A 24,891-nucleotide genomic window follows, 5' to 3' on the forward strand; every position below is an offset into this window, starting at 1 on the left:
AGGGCACGCTGTTCACACTCAGTGTCCTGGATATTAAGGAACAGAGGAAAAGATTTTAGTATAAAAAATGAGAGGAAACATTGCTCTTACAACTATCTGACACATTTTTATTTTACCATTGCTGTGTATTACATTATAAAAAACAGACTTTTTATTTTAATGGTTTACTATTTGCTCTCAAAATAGCAAAAATATGCCGACGTTGACAGATGTAATTTTCTGTATTTGTCAATATACTTGTAAGATATTTACTAGAAAAGTTCTGAAAGTAAAATCCATCTTTTTAATAGGTAAAAAGTGATATGAATGCTGCACTTGGGTTTTTTAGGAACTAAAATAAGGGGCTATATGTTGGATTTTCATTGCCAAGAAACTTTGATTTGCTACAAGTTCCTGCAAGGGCAATCATTCACATTACTCAGAACATAGTTAAAGCTAAGAGAAAAATGTAAGGTCTGAAGAATATCACAATTTATCTTTTAATGCTGTCTGCAGTCCTTCTGTTTGTTTGCTTGTTATGTTTAAGAAGAGAAACCACCAGAAATAAAGGGAGCAGCAGCATTTCTACTTGAATCCTTGTTTTTCAAAGGTTAGGTTAATAAACCGTTGTTCTGGGTCCTCAAATCCTAATCCTTTAAGCTTCACATTTTTCACATTTCAGATAAAATTGTTTACAACTTCTTTCTGTCAGAGAACAAATTTTTTCCTGTTTCTGATACCTTTCCCAGAAAAAAATTCCTCCAAAAAATGAATTTTTACAGCTCATTGTCAAAAAAGTATGACCAAACTCTGAGGTCTGTTGTGACATAAAGAGGCCCTATACAAATAAATAGCAAAAGCCAGTGCCCATTGAAACTTGCAGTTTCAATCATACACAATTCAAAGGTTGCCTAAAGCAGAGTTCGCAATATGTAATGCTTAACATGGAGAAAAATAAAGAAAAGGTAAGCTTTCTGCCCACAAAACACACTGAGGATGAGATCAGCACTGAAGTCAGAGCAAGGAAGAAGGGAGATCAGGATCAAAGCAGGAAGCAGTCAGATTGGCTTGAAATGTTATGCAATTGACTTCTGAATTAGTTAAGAATATTAAAAGACATGAAGTGTAATTGAAAATGTTTGTATTTAGGGGTTTTTTTCAGTTTAATCACGGACAACCTGATTTCATTTGGAAGTATCTCAAACAGTTTTATATAGCCTACACCTCAACCTTTGCTTTACGTCTCTGGATTTGAAACTGAAAAATGGCAGCATGAACAGCATTTGCCTATCTGGCCAAATCAGCTCCAAAACATTTACTGTGTTTTGTGTTAGGACATATATGTTATATATGTATATATTTATTCTTTTTTACATTCATATGTATGTTCATACATGTTTATATACACACCAGCACTGCACTGAGCCACTGTATTTTTGTATCATTTCTTCTCTCTTCAGTACTCATTATAGTAGTCTTTTTTCCTGTCCTTTGCCTTCTAACCTGGGTTCATCCTTGCCATTATTTCTTGAGACCTCTTAATTGCCATGAAAGGAAAAGCTAACTGAGCACAGAGATGACTATTCAAGAACCGTCTGGATGCAATCCTAGCATGACCCTCTTTGAGCAGGGAGGTTGGACCAGATGTGGTCCCTTCCAACCTGACCCATTCTGTGATTCTGTGCCTTACAGAGTAAGAGCCTACATATTTTGTATCTATCAGAAAAAAAAAAAAAATAGAGGAGTCAAAAAGTTTTACTGGTGAATCTTTCTCCAAGGAATTGTTATGGAAACAACAATTCAACTGAAAGTTTGGTGAATAATAAAGGTTTCTTACCCTCTGAAGAGCACAGTGTCTTATTATTTATTGACTGGTTTCTAAGTGCCTGCTGTAATGCAGTTTATAATATTTAAAGACATTAAATATTCAATATTAAACAAAAAATAGAAAAATTGGGTTTTCTGAAGGTCATTAAACTTGGTCAAACACTTAAAGAAAATCTGACCACAGGGATCAGTTCCCAAGGCACTCACCCAGTTGAGAGGTTTAGACTACCTTAAAATTAAGGACACTTGGCTTTGGTTTTTGTTGTTTATATTATTCAGATTTTTTATTCTTTTTAAAATAAACTTAGCATTTTCCCCCTCTATCAGTTAAGGTAGAAATAAAATTAGGAGGAAAAGCCACATTTATTAATACCAGATCTATAAATAATCAGCATGTAATGTAAATCTCTCCTGGATTGAATACACTGGTACTATTCACATTCGTAGGGGTCCCAGGATCACATATATCCTATAAGCTAATTTCCATGACAGTTTTAATTATAATCATGCCTTTTTCCCTACTGAAATTTAAAATATTTAATATTTATGTATGCTTATATAAATAAGAAAACACCATAAACAGTTGCAAAACAGTATTAGTATTTGATAAAATCTCTCATATTCTTAAAAGAATTTGATCTTCTTAGCAAATAGACTTATTATTAAACACAAATTTGATTTTGTGATCAAACCCTCCTGTTTACCCTGAAGCTTTGTTAAATTTCCTTTAATCAAAACAATTTAAATTGAATCTTAATTATATTTTGCATAGATTGAATGGGAGAACACTATGGTATTCTGATACCACAGTTCCTTGGGGCATTTCTGTAATTTCAGGCTGGACTTTCTAGCCTGAGCCAGGAACATATCTATGCTTATGAAAATCTAGGATCAGAGCAGTTTACCGATTGCCAGAAAGCCCTGATCCTTCTTTTCTTTCTTTAAATCTAACAAATTCTATCTTCCCTCTTTTCCTTTTTCTTTTTCTTAAATAGAAAGAAATATTAATGCAAGATTAATGAAGGTTAATTCCATCTCCCATCAAAAGACTGAAACCCCGGGGCCTTGACCTTACTCTCCTGGGAAGCCTCACAAACAGGTTCTCACGACACTTTCCGAAAAGCTGAGCCTGCTGCAGCAAGGAAGAGACAAAACAGAGCCCAGAGCTTGCCTCTGGAAACAGCCTGGTCTCTTGGCTTTCTGGCCACTGCGGACAGAGTGCCCTGTATATCACCACAATTGACTGCCAACAGGCAGATCAGTGAAAAGATAGAAAACCAGAGATTAACACACAATGCTGTGACATCAGAACTGTCTTCTGGAAGTAGCATTTCCCTAGGGTATCTTTCATATTTCGGGAGGGTGCTTTAACCATCAGGCTGTTGCACATTCCACTCTTTCCTGTTGGAAACCTCTCACTTTTTCCAACATTCCATGTTTTTAGACAGACAGTGAGAGAGACAGAAGGATGCTCTTGCTTGGCAGTTTGATTAATCACTCATCACAACTTTTTAAAAATAGCCTGAAACCAAAATATTTCCTCTCTGGTTAACAAAAAGAAAGTCACTTAATTAAAAGAACACTTTAATGCCTATTTTCAATCTGTTAATTGAAACAACAGTAATACTCACAGCTTTATCTTAAAATACATCGACTTGGCTTGTAGTCCCAAACAGGCACAAAGGAATGGCTGAATAACCTCAGCAGTAATTACTGCAACAGGCATCTTCACCCTTCATTCTCTATTCTGTTTGCAATCATCCAAGAATATTGATTGGTTTTCCAAAATTACTAACACATTTCTTATTTACTGATTCCTAATCCAATATATAGGCTGTTACTCAAGATCCAAGAATTCACTAGTCTCACAAGACCCTTAGGAGTACTGCTTTCATTTTACTGAGAGAAATTTAAACTATAAAGAACTACAAAGAGGAATAATGACTTGTTCAAGGTGAACTTCATGAGCTGTTTGAATCAAGAATATAGTGCAAGTCAAATCTCTAAATACATCTGGCCAATTGTATAGTGAGATTTGTGGACAGAAAAATGTGAAAGGCACTCCTTTCTGCCCTTCATTAGAACGAAACCAGTCCCTGAAGCAGGAGAAAACACTTACCATACCTAATTGGCTGGAGGGATAACTACTATTATTCTTTGAATGATAAAAAGTAGAGCAGTATTTCTCATCATTACACAGAACAAACCCAAATAAATCTGTAAACACCTTGTGACCGAAGCTGGTTTGTCTATTGGTAGCATTCCATTAGAGAATAGAGAGACGCTGTAGAAGCCTGTCTGAGTGGCAGTGTACCAACAGCCTCTGAACTTCTCTACCCTTCCCCTCACCCTACCTCCCTCTCTCCTTCTTCTGCAAAATCAAAAACTTCAGTACGGTTTTAGAGTATTTCTGAAAGCCACTACAGTTCGTGAAGGGTATTGCCAAAATAAGAAATGACACATCGAAACTGGTTCCCAACACTCACCTTATCTATGCTTGTGAGCATCGGCCAGTGAAACAAATAAATGCTGTCCACCCACTACAAAAGTCATTTTGCTAAAGGAATGATGCTCAGGGCTTCCCCAGCTCAGGGATAGAAACATACCACCTTTGAAAAGGGAGCTATTTAACGAGAGCATCACTGCTGTACAAGGGCAGCAAACTTAAGAGCCAGACAACACCTCCATTCTTTTTAATGCTGGTGAACTGGAAAAGGGCAGGTGGGTATTTGCTACATCCACATGAACTTTTCCCTGCTGCTGCACAGAAAAGAAAGGTTTTCCTATACTATTTGTTACAATTACTCTTTCAAAAGGAGGGGAGATTGGCAACCCCAAGAAGAGGAATTTCATGCCCACCTGCTGCACTGTTCTCAGGCACGCTTGCTTCATACAGGCTATGGCTGAATGAAATCTCCTCCTCTTGTTCTTCTGTAAAGATAATGACCATAGCTGTGGCTGTTCGAGGTGAGATACCTTGATCTGAAGCCGTCACTAGCAGCTGGGTACGGAAGTCCTTGGAAGCCAAGGGCTCTTGAAGAATGATGTCACCTGTCTTCACATCAATCTGAAATACAGTTTCTGCTATCATCAAATTAAAAACAATAGCTCCATTTGATCCCAGATCCACATCCTCTGCTCTCACAGTGGCTACTATCTCATTCACAGGGGTTTCAGCAGGCACAAATGCCCTGATAGGATTCTGCAAAAAGATGGGATCATTGTCATTGACATCCTCAATGTGCACCACAACACTGACAGTGGTGCTCCTTGGCAAATGGGTGCTACAGTCACTTGCTACAACCCTAAATGTATAGTGGGACTTGGTCTCTCGGTCCAGTGCTTTTGTAGTAACTATAGATCCTGTTACACTGTCAATGGCAAATGCTCCAAAGGTGTCATCAATGAGGGAGTACATAACTTCACCATTTAGACCATCATCTTCGTCAGAAGCATAGAGGTCCAGGATGGCTGAGCCTTCCTCTAGGTCTTCTGTCACAGAGATTTGATACTGGGTCTTTGCAAACAGCGGGCTGTGGTCATTTTCATCCAAGACTGTTAGATAGAGCTGTGCAGTGGAGCTCCTCGAGGGACTGCCTAGGTCATGGCACTCAATCACAAGAGTGAAATTGCTGATGTCTTCTCTGTCTAAGCCACGAGTGACCAGCAGTTTGCCTGAAGTGTGATTTAGTGTGAAGTATCCTCCAACATTTCCACCTTTCAAACACATAAAAAATAAAATTATCACCAAAAACTATCTAAAAAAAAAAAGAACCCTTTGTGATTGTGCTACGTAAATTGCAATAACAAGATCCAATTGCTCATACAGCTGGTGTGCTCATGTGCCTTTCACATATTTTATTTCTCTTACACAAATTAAAACCTGTATTTCATTTAAATCAGTGGGTGGCAATGACAGTAAGTGCAGAATGTCGTATCAATTTACAGAGTGGCTATTTGAACAGATGCATGTCTTTTTTCCCAAACCAGCCTACCTTATAAAAGCTCATGCATCTAGGCTGCTGCATGAAGTGACCTCTTCCCAACCTTGGTTACAAATTCCAGAAACCTATAAAGCATTGCTGAAAATTGTAATTACTTGCTCCTTGTTCTCTTTTACAAACCTGTCTCTTGGAATTGAATAATTGTACAAGGTCTTGATTTGGGAGGAGTGGGAGATAAATACAGTCAACTGAGAAGTCAGCATTTTTAGTAACAGTGAATGGTATACATAGTTTATAATGTGTAGAAAAACCAAAGATAATTAAATTAAATATCATAGAAAATCATGAAAACAGAGGAATTCGTAGCTTTTTCTTCAAAGAAAAATTGTTGGTTGTTACCACAGTAGTTCTCTGCCTACACTTGAGCTATTGCTGAGAGCTGCAGACCAAAATAAGCGTAGCAAACTTGTATTCGTGAAAAGATATTACAGGAGGCTTTGAACAGCTGTACAGTTTATATTGGCACAGTGGACACAGGGAGAGTTTGGCAAGATGAAAGCTAAGTATGACATTACTAATTGCTGGGTGAAAGAAGCTCTCATAAAATAAAATTAAATACCATTAAATAAATAAAATCAATTAGTTCTTGCACTTATTTTCAAGGGTATATTTACATTCAGACTTCTACAACTATAACAGAAAGGACAAAATCATGCCTTCATGATTAATTCCTCCTTCCAGCATTTGGTATTTTTTGGTTTTCTCTCTGTACTATTTCAAATCCAGAAAGCAGAATGAAAGTATGCCTGGGAAGTGCTTATTAATGCTGACAAAGAGGTGAAAAATCTTATTTCTTTTCCACATAAAAGAAGTATGCAGACAAGATGGGAGCTAGGGAGCCTGGTAAAATCAAGACTAGTCTAAAACTTGGATCCTGCTGTTTATATACTCCCTGATTTATATTAACAAAAATGATGGAGTGTAGCTTACCAATTATTTTGTATCTTAGAGCTCCATTATTGCCAGCATCCATATCTACAGCCTGGCTAATGTAAACAACAGAAGGCTGTTGGTTCTCTGGGATCCAGATTTCAGAGGCAGGAAAAAGAAACATGGGAGAGTGATCATTTTCATCCAGCACTGTGCAGATAACTGTCACCGTACTTGATAGCGATGGGGTTCCACTGTCTTGAACCAAAACTATGAGCAGTAAAAAGAAAGCAAATTTTATTCAGTGGTTGTGGGTGCAACAATAAATGCTCCTTAATAATACTAGAGTAGGAGAGTTATTTGTGCAATGCAAAAAGCATATACACTTCTGTACCAGAAAATCTTACCACTTGTACATAATTCAGAAGGCATGAAAAAAAGTAATGCTGATAGTAACACCATACCCATTCTCACTTTCCACTGTAGAGGCACTCATAGATATTTCACATTGTTACCTTTAATGCTGAAAACCTCCTGGGTTTCTCTGTCCAGTGATGCAGTTGTGACGAGCTCTCCACTGCTTAAGTTCATCTTGAATTTCTCATAACCAATTCCTGGTAAGATTTTATACCAAAGCAAGGAATTCAATCCTTTAAAACAGAATGGAAGTCTTAGTAAAACATTGCCACTCTCCTCACATTCAGGTCTACAGATTTGTCTGTTTTTTCTGAATGACATTTCCATACAGCTCCTAATCAGACCTTACATTTGTTAATAGTATAGGGATTTTAGCCTTTCCTTCTTTCTCTAGGAAACAGGCTAAAAGTGTGCAGGCTTTTAAAAACCTTTCCTTCAAGTTGCATCCCTGAGTTGAACAAGAAATGTGACTCCACACTTTTACCTATTATGGTTATAAAATAATTTCTGTCATATTTCTTCTAGTTGCAACACCCTCCTGAGGAAAGTATAATGTCATCTCCATCACACTTGTTATTACCTTTAATGAGTTTAATCCTACATTATACTCCAAGGGCTTGTACTACTGTACTCTTTAATTTTTTTAAAAATTTTCCGAAGTTTCATTTAATCCTTCTGTGTTTTTTCCAACCAACAATCAGTCCTTTAGTAGGGTAGGAACAGTTGGTGCACCTGGAAAACTACAGCACTCCTAGTCATACAGAAACTGCTATTCAGAGTCAAATACTGCCTGTCTGCCCTCATCTGCTGCAGTCAAGCACAGATCACAGTCAAGCAACACATCTGCACTGGAGTTGATGGAGAAACACCCATGTGAGAGAAGAAACAGAGCCTACAGTTTTTAACATCCATGACTTCCTTTGTTTGCCTTTTAATAGCTTTGACAATGCTACTGAAATGTGATTAAGAGAATTACTACTATAAATGCGTTTGCACCTAAACTAAGTCAAGGAAGGGACATATTCATACAATACATAGTATACGTATGTACACATATAGGTGCCATCTGAGTTGAATATCCATATAAGGTCGAAATTAAAACTTTTAGCCTTTAAAAGACACAGATACGTAACATGTTAATTAACCTTCTTTCCCATATCCAGTTGCGAGGAGTGTACAAGAAGCATTAGGAAAAAGCTGCACACCCTGCCCAAGAGAGAAGCATGATGACTTTACACATTCTCATAGCACAGCAGAGCAGCTAGCACATTTGCACTCAATCCAACCTGTTGGTTAATTATTCAGTAGCGCCAGCCACATTTCAGGGGCTGAAATTACAAGCTGAAATGAGAAATAAACTATTCTTCCTGCACATCACAAGCTGGAAGAGGAAATAAACCCATTTCTTGCCACTGGCCAGTCACAAGGACCCCTTTCCCTGCTGGCCAAATAGCAAAGGGGATGCATGGTGCCTGAGCTGCAGCCAGGGAAAGCCTTCAGCCCCTTTTCCTGTTCCCCTGCCACAGCATGGGTAGTCCCTGCACTCCTACAGCTTCTTGAAAGCAGCAAGAACCGTGGAATTATACTGTGGTTATGCCTAAGTGCCAACACTGGTGAAGAAGCAATGGGAATAAATGTCCTCCCTGCCCCAAATCTAGACTCAAATCTCATCCTTATAGGACTTTCTAATAACATCCAGTGAACGGCAATAAGCCCTGTCTCATAACTCTAAGTCAGTGGTCCCTATTAACCTTTTGAAATTTTTCTCCTAAGGTTCCAGACACAACTATTGAGCCACAGAGGTGCACATCAGCTTAAAAACAGGCCTTGCCAAATGGTAGTTTAGTTCATTCAGAGCTTCTGCTAAGACCTGCCTCAAGACAAACCCCTGACCTATCTTAAATATGCTGCTGGTATCTCTGCTTTCCCATGCATATTTTTTAACATTCACCTGTATTATGTGTGTCTTTTACATTTGCACTTACTGGTGTTGAGCTGTCAGATGTCAACTGGGGGAGCAGGGGGGCACGGAGGGCTCCCAAAATGAGGCAACACAGACATGCAGTAAGTGCAGGTCTTGTAATGTGCATGAGGGAGTTAGCTGAACAAGAAGTTTCATGGATATTCATGGGAAAGAAAACCACTCCAATCAAAAATTTTAGTCACGATTTCCCTCAAAAAAGACCCTATTCCCTTCACAGAGACTGAAGTAGAAAGAAAAATAAAACAAAAAGTTGAGAATGGCTGATATTGTTAATAAAAATTATTCCTCCCAGTGGTCAGTCAGAGAATGTATGAAGGGAACAAAAAAAATGTGATGGAAGAAAGTCCTCCACTGAGACTATGCAAATATTACTGGGATGTGAACTGCAATTTAAAGAGCCTATAAAAATGAAGTAAAAAGTATGATGTAAAAAAAAAAAAAGAACACTATGAGAATAGCATCATTCACAAAAACTGTATTCCAAAAACACAAGAAAAGTGCATAGCATTATATTTATATGACTTTTATATAAATCAAGTTTTCTTACATTATGAACATCACTTCAGTATTTGTACGAAACAACACTATTACATATGCATGACATGGGGCCAAATAAGGCAAATGTGAGAAAAAGACCCAACAGAAGGACTGTGGTTACTGGAAAATGTACTTCAAAAAAAAAAAAGCAGGAAGGAACAATCAGCCACAACAGTGCTCCAACCCAAAGTGTCTGCGCAGGCAGGCGCACACTGTGCCACCAGTACACTTGGAATGCCCTTCCTCTCCACCCTGCCAAGCCACCCCGGTTCCCTTCTCCTAACTGCCCCTGGAAGGGAGGAGGAGAGGAATTCAAGCAAATTCTCACTTTTTCTCTATTATCTTGCAAACATTTTTCTCCAAATACCACCTTTTTTATATAGTGTGATCCACAAAAGAAAGAAAATACTTGGAAGAGTGAGATACAGAGGCAGACTGCAGCACTGCTCAGCTGTCATGAAGATCATCACAGACAGGGATACCTACCCATTCCTAATTTCTAAATGCTTTATAGATTTGTGGGGAAATGTCTTTCTCTATATAACACCTCTACTGAGCTCACATCTGCCTTTTGTAATCAATATATGCTCTACATTAAAATGACCAATCTTACTGAATACAGAAAATTATTTTGCTAAAAAGTTCTATAATCTACTTTTTGGATGGCACAATCTTACATAATTCTAAAGATGTACAGAAAGTGAATCCACAGTAAAAAGAAAGTCATGCACAGAGTTGAGACCATCTTTTGGGCAAATGCAGCAGTATTATAATATTTAGTTCTCTTTTCAGATTTTATCTTTACTGCAGACCAAAAACTCTGTGTAACTGCTCCAGCAGTTACATCAGTTACATGTGATGTAAACATCATATGCTGTGCATTTTAGATATTTCAAAAGAGCAGGTAGTTGAAGAACTAAAAAGAATTTTGTGTTGCTTAGACTCTCTCAGGTTTAGTCCTCACCTGTGATTCACAGAGCAGATGAACCACCCACCACCCGCCTTATTCATCCTTTCTGTGTGTGGTTGAAAAGCAATGCATTAACATCTTTTGCATGAAAAATCCTGTTTAAATTCCAGAGGGGCTTCCACGATCCGTTCACAGCTCAACCAGCCGGAAAATCTTGGATTACAGTGCCCCTCTCTGGTCAGAAAAGATGAGTGCATATTTGCCGGTTCTGATACAAAACGAGGGCTCATGCCTAGTGAATTGCTTTAAAACTGTTCAAAACGCTCTGATCGAGAGTAACAAAACATTCAGATACTAACTTTAACTAAGCTGAACATTGTTTGCTAATTATTAACCAGTGCACGTTGGCTTTCTTCACATGAAAGCTAAGGTAGGCCGTGTCATGCAAGTGCACATTTTACATAGCAGTCAGAGCTGAAGCTACCCCAGAGCGCAAGTCAGAATACCTCCAAGCCCTGAATAAAGGTTGAGAGCCTGAACCAAAACACGTTTTGAAACTCAAAACTCATACATTACCTTGGAAAAGCACAGCAGCTGTACATGCACGGCAGCAAGATTGGATTGGCCTACTATGGTCCACAATTAAATCAATAGCAAAAGGACACAAATTACCTGCATCTCGGTCCACAGCTTCCACTTTTATGACAAACTCTCCTGGATCTTGGTTTTCATGAACTGCAGTCTCATAAAGTTGCTTTGTAAATATTGGGATCTCATCATTCACATCAAGAACAATGATGGTCAGAACCTGTGTGGCCGAGAGAGCTGGGCTTCCATCATCAAGAGCCATGACTGTCAAACTGTAGCGCTCCTGAATCTCACGGTCTAGAAGCTGGGCTGTAGTTAAGAGTCCTATTATAAAAAAAGAAGGTATTAAAAAGTATTCTGGTCCAGGTTAGGATCCTAGCTGTTATGGCACTCACAGTTTCAATGTAGCATCACTGTGCCACTGCTGCAAGGCTTCCAGACTTTGGAGTCATTCATTACCTGTGATTCCCTTTAGGGTGCTAATTGGCCCAGAATATTCCTTTTGACATTAGAGGGAACTGGGATTCATGGAAAATTCACCTAAAGTTCAGGTACTACTTTTCATATGACTTTGGGATTAACTCTTTAACTTTATTTAACATAAATATATGTCTTCTTTTGCACAAGTTATGCTCTTAGGAGCTCTACAGATTAGTGTCAGCTGCATCAACTAATGGATTCAAAATCAGAATAAGAACCAGAACATATTGCAACTATTAGGGTCATATTTGCATTTGCATTAAGACGGTTAATAGTCAGGAACCAGAGAATTTCAGAGGACTGAATAAAATGCACTGGCACTTTGAACCTCCACTTAACATGTTCCACTCACAGTGGACACACTCCTTGATCTTGACTTGCCTTCCCTTGTGTGTATGTATCATAGTATGTATGTGCACATGCTTTAAGTATGCATCATGCCAAAATCAGAATGGAGTATTTCACTGCACACACTTTCTTTCCACCTTCCTTAATGCACTACTGAAAGATGCTCCAGTACACCTAAACAACATGGTAACAGTGTCATGCCAAAATTTTTGAGCTGAGTCTCACTGCATGCAGTACTGCCATGCTTGTGCAGTGCTCTCCTCAAGGTAATCCCTCCTGAGGACAGTAAGGCACCTGGGTAGAATGCCAACGGGGTATTTCAGTATTGTATTCACTCCCAAATGTTGTCCTGAGATGCACATCACAAGAAACTCCAGAAAACAGAAGTTACAGTACCTGTGATTTTATCCAATACAAATGCTTTGTTTTCATTGCCTGAAAGAATGTGATATGTAACTTGTCCATTTCTTCCCTCATCAGGATCTTTTGCAATTATGTGGTGTACAAGGAAGCCCACCTCCACATCCTCCATGACATAGGAAAGAGATGAAGATGTAAAATTGGGACCGTTGTCATTGATATCTAAAATAATAATTTTCACAGCCAAGGAATCCAGTCTCCGATCAGTCAGATTTATTGCCTGGTCTGATGCAGACACTGTAAAAATCACAGAATCGGTAATCTCCCTGTCTAGTGGAGAAGCTGTGGTCAAAGTGCCATACAAAGGGTGAATAAGAAATGGATTTTCACCCATGTTACTCATTTCTAGGGAATACTGTATTTTGCTGTTCAGAAAACTGCCATCTCCATCTTTTGCATTGAATGTGTAAACCAGAGTGCCAACAGGTACATTTTCCTCTATGCCAATCACTACAAAGTCATCTTGAAAATATGGAGAATGATCATTCTTATCTTCTATGTCAATACTTATGAAGACAGTGTTATTTTGTGGGGGATTATTATTATAATCCTTTACAATAACTTGCAAAAGAAAGTGTGAAGCTGTTTCATAGTCAAGCTCCTTGGAAAGAAAAAGGTCTCCTGTCAAGCTGTCTATTTCAAAATGAACACTATCATCATCTTTAGCAATACTGAAATGCAGTTTCCTGTTAATTGCTAGATGATTATCAGGCCACTTCAGAGAATCCAACACTTGTGCAGGTTTAAAATTTTCAGGTACGACAAAGTGCTTGAAATCTTGAGAGAAGTCAGATCTCCCATTGGGCAGTGGGATTACCTGCAACCAAAACACAAAGACTGTTGTGTTTTCCCACTATTATGAATATTGACATGAAAATTATTTTCCTTGATTGAGAGTTTAATCATTTCTTATTTGTGACTACGTTTACTCTTAGTATGCTTCAAAGCCAGAAAACAAACTCAGCATGCTGTGTAAGAGCAAATAGCCCTTGGCCAGCCATTCCATAATCCTTTAATGCCACATTTAAAAAAAAAAAGGACAAAACTGTCTCTCATCCTCTGAATCACAGGGGTCCAAAGACAGACAACTTGAAGACTTCTATCTCTGCCTCTATTCTGAAGCACTTCAACTGTCTTTCTTCATAGGACAGCACCACAGGGACAGATGTGACAAAGAATGCACGGTACGTTATGCAGTTTACCAAGCGCAAACAGATGGGTTTTTTGAGGATTGTCTATGTCATTACAGGATTTCATTCCTTATGGTTTGCTGCAGTGTTCCAAGTTAATGCTTTAAAATGAAGGATCTCTAACTTGTCTTGACTGAAGCATATTTTTACAAGCTATCCAAAATTAACCATCTTTTGGGTGACTTGAACACAGCAGCCTCAGTGACATTCAACCTCGGATGGAGGAGTGCCCAGGTGGCCTGGACAAAGCAGCCTTACTCTGGATGGATGAACAGCAGGTGGAATGAGTACACAGTGGATTTTGCAATGATCTCCTACTAAAGCACAAGCATCATTTCTTTGCAAGACAATCCAGAATGGTGTTGGGTATTAACAAATCAAAAGGAGTCTGCCCTCTCATTTCCTCCCTCAACAGAAAATTGGCTGAAGAAAATTACCATGAGACAAGGTGCTTACGATTTTGAACTTCCTTTCTTCAGTTTATTTCCTTACCTTCTTCCAAAATGTCTTCTTTTCGAAGAAATTAATAATCTAATATAACTGTTCTATCTGTACGGTGTAAATAAGTACCTGGATGTAAACAGTAGCATGTCCTTGAAGCGAAGGCATCCCCTGGTCCCTGGCTGTGATCATCATTCTATAGTCTGATCTCTCAGCATGTGATAGAGACCGGGTTGTTCTTAACTCTCCACTGACAGCATCAATCTGGAAGTATCCTATATCCTCTTCTATGGGGTAATAATGGACATGTGTTATTGTAAATCAATTCAGCTTGCCTCCATAATACTGAACACTGTGATAAACACTGAAAAAGAGCGGGACGCAGAGGAAAGGAACTTGCTGCACTCATTTGGATCTCTGGCTTGTTTCATTTACCTCATCTTCCTTCATTAGGTACATAGTTATTCTAAACCACTTAATTTGGATTTAGAAAGCTACAGAGAGAAATGCCATGGAGTACTAAAGCAACTGCCCCATTTTGTTCTCAGGTCATTACTCACATCAATGGCACGTGCATCAGGAGAACAACAGACACCCCAGGATTGGTCCTTCTGTTTCCAACTCTGGCAGGCAGGGCCAGAGAAGGAATTAAGTGTTAGTCTCTGAACGAGCACAAAGGGTCAAGTATCTGCTGCTGGCCACACAGCTGGTTCCTGTGCCTTGCCAGACCATGGGGTCAGCAAAGAGCCCTATGGACCCCTAAGACACTGTAACTGCAGTGATGCTGCCTGCCCTGTCTGTGCTCTGAATCAGGACCTAATTGAGAGTAGCTAAAATCTTACAGTAACCTGTTTCAGAGCAACATGTGAATATTGGAAATCATGCTTATAACCTTCATCGAGGACTGGTGGCATTCTAGTAACAAGCAACTTTTAATTAAAATTACAACTTGCAGCTACATCATATTACATTTATTCTAGAGTTACAAAGAATAATTCTATCACAGATGAGTAAATAGCTCTTTCTGACTTAGAATTATAGAAGCATTTAAGTTGGAAAAGACCTTTAAGATCATCAAGTGGAATCTTTAACCTAACACTGCCAAGTTGACTTAACCATGTCCCTAAGTACCACATCTACATGTCTTTTAAATACCTCCAGGGATGGTGACTCCACCACTTCCCTGGGCAGTCAATTCCAATGCTTTACAACCCATTAAGTGAAGAAACTTTTCCTAATATCCAATTTAAACCTTTCCTGACACAACTTGAGACCATTTTCTCTTGTCCTATCACTCTGTACCTGGGAAAAGAAACCGACACACACTCCCCCATTTTCAAGAAATGGAATCAAATTACTCTTGAATTTTTAGTAAAATGGGAAAGTATCTATTACTTCATATATCTTACCAGAAACAGAGAAAATCACAATTGTCATAACTACTTCTCTCAAAATACTATGCAAACAGGTTTTTGTTACATGAATTTTTAATAAGGTGTACTAGTGGGTTAAACAAAGTCACGCAGCATAACAGCCGCTATTCTAATAAGCATCTGTGGTGAAAATAAATTCACTGCAGATGTAGTACACAAAACACCCATAAAGGACTGTATTTCCATAGGCACCTAAGTGAGCATGAAGCTGTTTATGTTCTCCAAATCTACACATGCAAATTAGTTAGCTGCACATATAGATGTTCGTTTTTGTTCCCAATCACCTCATCTGCACCTGTAAAATACTTGCACCTGTAAAATTTGAAAAACCACTGAGCAAACTAGATAGAAAACTGGGTTTTCACAACCGAAAAATAGGAGGGTTTTTTGGTATGGTTCTGCTCTTTTTGTCTGACTATAGGTTCCTAATTCTCCATGAGTCCCTTCTGGGTTGAGTCTTGCTGTCTGGAACATAATGAGGAAATAGCCAACAAAAGAAAACAATATGTAGAGACAAATATATTGAATGAGACAGTCCTGCATTTTGCATTTTTCATGATAGTTTCAAAATATTAATGGTTCTATATTACTGTTTTCATAAGTAGCTTTTGGGTTACTTTCCTGATTTTTGTCCCAACAGTATGTCTACATTCACATATATGCCATTTTGTTCCATATAATGCTTCATGACATAAAATCTCAGCTAAGCAAAAGGCAGAGGAGATATGAAAAACAGAACACATACTGTGAATTTCATGCATATATTTTCAGTATTTTGCTAAAACTTACATTTATAGTTTCATTAAAATACAAATATTGCATGAAACATTCAGGTTTGTGCATATTTTGGTGGTAATAAAGGTAACAAAAAAGTCTGATAATATTGGACAGAGATATTGCATAGAACCAGAACCCCTTGGGACTTCCATTTTGTGTTTGCCATTTTGTTTGTCTCTATAAAGACAGCCAAAACTGAAACATTTTATTTCTATTTTTCTGATATTTTTATCAGTCTATTTTTTTAATTTATTTTTGGAAAATTTAAAAGTGTAACCATTTGATTGTAAATCAGAAAAAAAGTTTTACACTCATAGAGCATGTCAGTCATTGCTGCAAAAGCTCATGCTCCCGGCATTTCCAGAAACATTTGCTCAGCTTTCATCTCGAAAAGTCGCTTGAATTAGGCAACTGCTACTTATATCATGCACCCTAAATACGTCCTTTTGTGTATGAGGGGAAAAGGAAGAAAGTACAGGAGAAATGAATAAGAAATAAAGAAACTGGGGAGAGCAGATGAAGCATGAAACAGAAAAAAAGTAAATCTCTTGGTAATTAGACTTTTCTCGCGCTTGCAAAAGTAACCTGCCAATAAACTGATATGTTTTTACAATTAAATTTTTCACCTCTGCCTTGTCCAACCTGTTGGCCAGGCTTTCATTTACATGAGGTTTTCCAAGGCCAAGGCACTTTCTCCGCTCTGTGGTCTCAAACATGATCAGAGAAATTGCAATTTGGGACAAAAAAAAAAAAAAAAAGATGGCCTGAGAAACCCCCAGGAATGTGTTACTGTGAACTTTGACAAAACATTCAGGCCTTCCACAGACTGGCACTTCAGCAAAATGGCCCAGAAAGCAGACACAGAGTAACACTAGAGATTTCTCAGGTATCAGTGACTTCAGAATGTAGTGATGGTTAGCTGTATATTTTAACCTAATTCCTGAAGAACTGTACCTTCCCTAGGTGTGCAAATACTTAGTACCTTGGCCATCTCATTCTCTTTTGAGATGAAGGAAAAGTTGTTTCTCTTAACAGAAAAGAGGAAAGCAATGCCATGGCTCCCCAAGAACCTGAATATGATGGTTTCTGCAGAAACGCAGCCCTCTGCAAGTCTAGGAATGCTCCCTGCACACTGCCTGCAATTCATTCTGGAGAACAAGTATTTCACAGACACATACAACGCTTGCCAATTCGTGTGTGTTAGCAGTGTAAACTAGGTTTCTCCTAGCACTTGTGTGGTCAAGCGCTAATGTTGTCTTCACATAACTGGTCCAAACATAACTGTAAAAGCCTCTGCTTTGCCAATGCTAGTCTTAACACACAAAACAATACTTTAACATGCACTATAAATACACACTGATTTTTCTTGTAAATGCTATACTATATCCTATTGGCAGTCATCAAGGAGGCCAGGCAATACACTTCGCATTTGCCAGCATCACTAAGGAACAGCATGCATAGCTGGGATTCACCTCCCTCTGAATTAGGTTACTCTTTCAGTGAAAACACAGAAGTGGAGGTAGGGTCATATGACCACCCACTTCCATACACATAAATTTTCAAGGATGATTTGCTTTGCTCTTCTGGAAGAGGGAGGGGAATTTTGAAGGAAACACTTCCCTGCAACCCAAAATTCACCTGGCATGTAAACGTCAGTTCTTTTATAGATTTTTCTTTATGTAATTTGTTGGCATTTGTCAGTAACCCTCCTGCATAGCTTAATCTATTGCTGCTATCTTGACATTTCTTCAAGATCTCAAGAACATTAAAAATTACCCAGTGACATTTACAAGCTTAACAGTTGACACTGACACTCATAGCTCTTCATCTTGTGGAAGTTCCACAACTGTAGAAAAGAGCACTGGTTTGCATGCAGTGCCCCAATTAGCCTGCTTGTCTTTGTGTTTAACAAATATGGTTGTAAATCATATCATATTTCTTCTTCATATTTTAGTATTGAACAGTGTCCCAGAACTAGAAAATACTATTTTAAATATAAACCAGGCAAGAACTTCACCATGAAACAGAAGACCAGATGTTAAAGGCAGTGAGCCAACTAAGAACAACAACAACAAAAATTAGTATCAGAGAAACTCAGCTGTTTCTGGATTTGTTTATCAGGAAAATATCTAGTTCCAAGGCTGGAAGGGTTTTTTTAGTGGTTTGGGTTTTTTTTTTGTTTGGTTGGGTTTTGGGGTTTTTTTGCTGCTGTTTTTATCCTTTTGTTCTTTCTAGAAACAGCTTTTTGCAAGACCAGCCATATTTTGTGTTGCTAGTAACTTTTCTAATTTGAACTTTAACTTACTCCTCTGTGGGGCTCTACAGTGCAATCAGTAAGAAAATCCAATGTGCTGTTTGAAGTAAGGGGATACAGTTAGATACACAGACCGGCAGAGACCCCTGAAAAGCACTTCCTGTGTTGCCTGGCTACCACACGTCAAACAAAGGGTTGCACACTACTCATTCCCTTTTTCTCAAGGGGAATCATTTTGTGCAAAATATTCTTACTCACAGTGCAGAAGTCTTAGGGTTCTCTCCAATTCCCTCTGGAAGAGGCAGTCATTTGTATTCAAATTAAGGGAATAATATGTTTTCTTGCTCCGGCCATACAGTATGCTCTATGTGCAAATTTCCACAGACTACAAATATCACACTTAAAAGGTACTGGTTACACTAAGCTGGTAAAATGGAACAGGTATCAAACGGAAAGAAATAGTTCTTTTCCTGGTAGCTCTTACTGTTTTGAACCAATAGTGAAACAAAGCAGGAGGAACAGACCTCCCTGGTTACAGATAGAGTTCTCACTTTTATGAAAGTATAGCAAGTAAAAACATGCAGTAAAAACAGACATCACATCTATGTCTCTTACCAGTATTAATGCCCCAGTCCCACTCATGTTCTAATTTAGGACTGCTCTGTTATTAATTTCACTGCAAACAAAACTGGATCCTACAGCTTACCCCAGAAGTGAACTACTACATGTAGGAATTATGACGAAAACTAAAGTGTTTTTAAGTGGCCATGCTATGTCAGGTTAACACAGTGGTAAACAAAGGGTGAAACATGAACTAAAAACCACAAGCCTCTTGTTTGCCCAGATTATCTGCTGATCCCTCCAATCCCTGTCTCAGACTGTCGCAAACTGTTATTTTAGTAAGAAAATTTTCAGTTGGTCATGGGAAAAGGGCGATCATTTTTCCTTTAAGATGTTAAACAACTGACTGAAATACTAAACTGTACAGTACAAAATCATGGTCCTAATCTTTCCTGAGTGCTGTTTGAACACACTCTGGTCAGCCACAGAAGCAACCAAACCCCTGGAAAGATAGCACAGAGGGGGAAGGGAGGAAAGGTAGCTGCTTGCACCTCCTTGGGTACTTCATAAGACACATGATGGTCCTGATTCTTATTTACACAGGCACCTTTATTTTACCAGAAACACAAAATAAACACAAAATGTATGTACACATGGCACCTCTAAAATTCCAGTTACCTTAATGTATCTTTTCTTATTAATAACACTTTAAATTCTTACCTGATTCTATTGAATATAATACAACACCGTTGTTTCCAGAATCGAAGTCTTTTGCAAAGATGGTTGTAACAAGTGTCCCTGATGGCTGCCCTTCCAAAACCTGTCACCAAGCAATTTATAAATAATTTGCAAGTAGACTTCGATAAAATGAGTCTTAGAATAAATTCCTTGCCATAACACAAGAGCTTATCTGTTGCTCTGTTTTCAGTAATAATTTACAGTCAGTGCAATGAGCATTTCAGGAGATGGTTAAGTAACAGCTATTTAAGCAATGCTCTGTTACCGTCTGCATAAATCACTAATTCAATCTTCAGTACAGAAAACCGGGAGGTCGAAAATTAAAAGAGATTAAAACCCACTGCATACATAAATAAAACTGTATCCGTGTATCCTTTATATCTGGCAGCGCACAAGGCGAAGAAGTGCCATGGTTTGACAAGACCTGAGGTTCCCCGTTACGCCCGCGCCGCCACCGCGCCACAGGGTGTCGCTGTGAGCCCGGCGCTTCCCGGCGCATTCCCACCTGGAGGCGCAGCGCCGGCCGCGGGAAGCGCGGCGCGTGGTCGTTGCGGTCCCGCACCGCGATGTACACGGCGGCCGTGGCGCTCCGCCGAGGGGACCCCTGGTCGGTCACCAGCACGGACAGCTGGTGGTGAGCCTGCTTTTCGCGGTCCAGCGAAACCCAGTTTATGATTTCACCTGACGGCCAAAGAAAAGGAAGGAGAAATGGAGTTGGGTATTTACTGTATGCTAGCGCACTCGTCTTACTGCATGCAATTATACATTTAATTTAACATGAAATGTTAATTTATTTTAATTTAACATACGTGCCCTCTGATACACCCTTCCACTGATATTAAAACTTCAGCTTTCCAAACTGCATTGTGTAGAAACACAGTACAGTTTGCACGTGTACTTTAGTACCATATTACATCCTTTAGTGTACAGTGGATGCCCCAGAGCAAAGGTATAAAACGAACCAATCCACTGACCTTCCAAAGAAATCCATCTGACCTGTTCTTCAGCACACTTCAGGACAGATAGTACATGAACACAGGGTTTTAACGGCTGACAAAGGGCCTTTATTAATTAAGAACATTAATCAGAAGCCCTTATGTCTCCTATCCATTCTGGTAAACCCAGTAAATAAATCTGACCAATCTTCTCTTCGTCTGCTTAATATAGCTGTAGATTTTTGGTTGACAAATGCCCTCCACACAGACAACCACATGGGTTTTTTTAGATCTTGTTGGTTAACTCCTAGTACTCTGCCTTTAAACTTCCATAAACGGACTCAAAAGGAACTTGCTTTGGAATGGCAATTTTATTTTGAGATTCATCCAGAGAAATTCTGGAAAAGCCTACTCACTCTCCATGAAGACTGAACCTCTGGAAATAGGAATTTTAAACAGCAGATCTTTGCTCACTACATATCATTTTGCTAAACTGGATTATTTACAATGCCTGTGTCCCTTGGAGGATTCCCTTCATCTAGGCTCTCCATGCTCTGGTCTGTGGTGTTATACTGTGTGGACATAATATCTATTACTCAAGGCATTTGAGACTCACTGCAGAGTACACCCTGTGCTGTGAAAAACTTCTCTCAGTCAATTTGACTTCTGTGATGCCATGTACAACATTAACTCAGTTTTGATGTAAATTACAGAAGTTTTCACAAATATTTTAAATCACTCTGTTTGACATGATAAGTACCCTTATAGCTACTTATGGCTATCTGTACTTTTCAACTCTATTTGATCACAGGCAATTAAATTCCCCGTATGAACTACTGAAGCTATAACTTAAAACTTCTTTTAATTTCTTGCAGTCAAACACTGAAACTTATGACTAAGTGACCTCAACAAAGTCATGAAAAAAAAAATCAAATCCTAAAGTTCATTCCACATGAACATGTATTGGATTTATTTCATTCCCCAAATTGTGAAGTTCTGAGTTAGAATATTCACATATCAAACCAAAAGATTCACAGCAGTTCCTGAAAGCTTTATAATTTACTTCAATACCCTTCGGGAGGGCTCCTTTCCAAAAGCAATATTAGGCAGATTACAAATCATAAAATGCTACCTGTGTTGGAATTCATCTTGAAATACTTTCCATCAGACAAGAGGAAATAGGAAAGCTGTCCATTTCTTCCTGAGTCTCTGTCAACAGCTGTAATGGTGCCAACCACACCCCTGGGAATTGGATTTTCCTCAATTTCAAAGAAGTAGCTCTCATGCATAAACATGGGAGAATTATCATTTTCATCCAGGACATTAACTATTACAGACGTACTCGCATTTTGCCTGAGGTTTTCATCCTCGGAGGTGCTGACCAAGGCTCTAAAACTTAGTATCTGTGCACATTCATAGTTCAAATGTTTCCGAAGATAAATCCAGCCAGTATCAGAGTTGATTCCAAATGCAACAGAATCAGTGCTAGGCTCTAAGAAATACGTCAGATTGGAGCTAACGCTGTGTGGATCAAGCAAGTGGGCTTGAACCTGAAGGATTCGGGCACCTGGAGAGGTAGCTTCACTGACTTCTACTTGATACACCAAGTTCTGAAAGACCAAAGTAGGGCCCATCTTCTGCTCTTCAATAACCACCGTCAACATCAGCAAAGAAGTTAGAGGAGGACTTCCACAGTCTTCAGCTGCTATGTGGAGAGTATATTCCTGCTGCTTATCTGCAAACACTGTCCTAGTAAGGTTTACCACTCCAAGACTTGGATCAATGCTAAATGCGTTTGACTGCTTACTTGCAATACTGTATTTGATTGCCCCATTTAGGCCACTGTCTTTGTCTTCTGCATGAGCAATATAGACAGCAGTGCCAGGAGGCTGGGTATGTGAAATAGTTACCTTATCAGATTTGGTCAGAAATACTGGAGGGTTGTCATTAATATCTATCACAGATACGTTGACTTGAGTGCTACTGTAGACTGGGGAGTTACCCAGCTGGGACTGAATTGTGAGCACCACAGCAGACTGAGTTTCATGATCAAGCTGTTTTTTGGTGCGTATAATGCCAAACTGGGGATCAATAGAGAACTTTCCATGTGGATCACCAGAGGAAATTCGGTAAGAAACCACTTCTAAAGAATCTAGAAATGGAAATAACAACAAAAAATATAAAAAAAAATATCTGGAAGTGATAACATGAATGTTGGTAAGAACATCTGTTAAGAATGCATGCTGTTAAATTCAATGGAATAAATGTAGGCTACACAGATGTTTGACATTCTTGGGCTTTTTATGCTTCCTTATTCCTCTCCCTGGAGCCCTTCAGTAAAATATGAATGTACACAGTTTGTCCACTTCTACACTGTTTGATTTTCATCACACTGCTATTATAAAACTCTATAGAGAAAATGGTATAATAGCCTTTTGTTTTTCCCTGACCTAAAATATAGAAAAAACACTCTTACAAATTAGTCTTAGGGGAGCAGTTTCGCTACCCACAGGCATTCACTATAGCAAGGAATGAAACAGATTGCAGTTCTCTGAAAGAACTGCATTTTAATCAACTTACTGTTCATGGGTGACCATTCATACATCAAATGCTACCTAAAGCAAAAGCTGTGTAATGATTCAGGCTTACTATCAAGGCTGCCCCGCAGATGTTACCTCCACCCTGAGGACAGTCCTTCCCAAAAGAAGGAAATGGGAGGACCTGACTTGTATAAAACCTCAACCACTACCACTTTAAATTTACAGATCCACCATCAACCTGTTATGTGAACTCCTGGCTCCTACTGCTCTGCATAGGAACCAAAGACATATGGCTTTTAGGAGGGGGTCTTTTATGACCATGGACTGGCATCTTTAACCCTTTACAAAAGATTAAAAAAACAGGTGGATTAAATACATTTTTAAAAGGTCCCATAAACATTCATCTGGACTTCTCCGCCTAATTTGAGACAATGTGGGGCTATGTTTGGTTGGCTGGGTTTTGTTTTGGTTTTTGGAGGGGTGGTCAGCAGCACTTCATACAGATCCTCTGAAACTTATGAATACTCTCTGATTATGACTATCGCTCTGAGATGTGTCTTGCATGGCTAATACTTTAACACAATCCAGACCATCACACAGACCCGTCCTTACACTTTCACAACATGCTTCCCATCCACCCATTTACATTTATAGAAACCCGTTTTGAAGAAAATGGAGGCCATTGCCAAACCCCATGGACCACCAAGGAGAGTACCAAAAATCTCCAACTGTTCTAAAGAGTACCATGATAAACCAGTGATTACACCAGTTGCTGTAAATACCAACAGTAAATTCTATTTATTGCTTGACAGACTGAATGAATAACATGGAAGTTTAGGAAAAAAAAGTAATCTACAGATATTTGCAGTTAATGGTTACAACAAAAATGCAATGTAATCTCTGACTGAGCATGCAACTTACTTGGAGGCTCTCTGGCCTTTACAGTGCCTATCAGGCTGTCTTCAGGTGCACCTTCTGGAACAGAAAAGGTATACCGCGATCTCTCAAATATGGCAGGAGCCAAAACAGTCTGAAGGATGTTTACTGTGACAGCTGCATTGGTGGCAGAGGGAAGGCCACCCCCATCCCGTGCAGAAACAGTCAGGAAGAGTGCAGAATGTGCCAGGTGGCCAAGAACTGAGACAAGGTAAATAGTTCCTGAAAGTACACAGAAATAAAAGAGCACTGATGTAAGATAAAATTCAGCAGGCTGTCAAAATAGTTTCAACATGTGTCCAGTCTTAGAGAAATGATAACGTGGACAAAAAGCAGCACTCCCAATTTGTTTTTTGAAAGCCAAGTTCTTTTCAAGTGATATGGTCTTTAAAATTCACAAAGACACTGAGACACAGCAAGTTCTGTGTCAAAACACAGTGTCCATAATTCTGATTTCAGAAATGCAGATTCAGCTATATCTTTGATAAGATTAGGCAAAACACAATTTTACTAGTACTAGTCTATAGGAATTTGGAAGTGCATTGAGGGGAAAAAAGTACTTTATTGTCACAAAAGATTAATTTATCTTTGCAAATGGTAAAGTTAACTTTATTTCAAACAGGCAACGGAGACATTCTGCTTAAGTAACTTCTGAAATAAAACACCCACACAATGGTTTAAGCCCCAAAATATAAACCTTAGGAGCAGTGTGCTCTATGGAA

At 38.9% G+C, this 24,891-nt stretch overlaps 1 protein-coding gene across 2 annotated transcripts in view; it reads right to left on the bottom strand.

Annotated features, from left to right (window-relative positions):
• DCHS2 (dachsous cadherin-related 2) overlaps positions 1-24,891 on the bottom strand; it is a 112,575-nt gene that overhangs the window by 19,588 nt on the left and 68,096 nt on the right. The window contains exons 4-13 of one of the 2 annotated variants that reach the window (XM_039384653.1): positions 24,155-24,391; positions 21,826-22,845; positions 20,264-20,439; positions 19,741-19,840; positions 14,125-14,282; positions 12,341-12,470; positions 11,201-11,440; positions 7,196-7,330; positions 6,741-6,950; positions 4,666-5,523 (exon numbers count right to left, since the gene is read on the bottom strand). In XM_039384653.1, coding sequence (XP_039240587.1) covers positions 4,666-5,523; positions 6,741-6,950; positions 7,196-7,330; positions 11,201-11,440; positions 12,341-12,470; positions 14,125-14,282; positions 19,741-19,840; positions 20,264-20,439; positions 21,826-22,845; positions 24,155-24,391 — 3,264 coding nt within the window. Of the gene's footprint in view, positions 1-4,665; positions 5,524-6,740; positions 6,951-7,195; positions 7,331-11,200; positions 11,441-12,340; positions 13,182-14,124; positions 14,283-19,740; positions 19,841-20,263; positions 20,440-21,825; positions 22,846-24,154; positions 24,392-24,891 lie in introns of both variants that reach the window. The other variant, XM_027747355.2, reaches the window with a different exon arrangement.

The sequence above is a fragment of the Pipra filicauda genome, unplaced genomic scaffold (genome assembly GCF_003945595.2).
Source record: "Pipra filicauda isolate LSUMZ 115617 unplaced genomic scaffold, ASM394559v2 scaffold368_size711631_pilon, whole genome shotgun sequence".
Taxonomy (NCBI): domain Eukaryota; kingdom Metazoa; phylum Chordata; class Aves; order Passeriformes; family Pipridae; genus Pipra; species Pipra filicauda.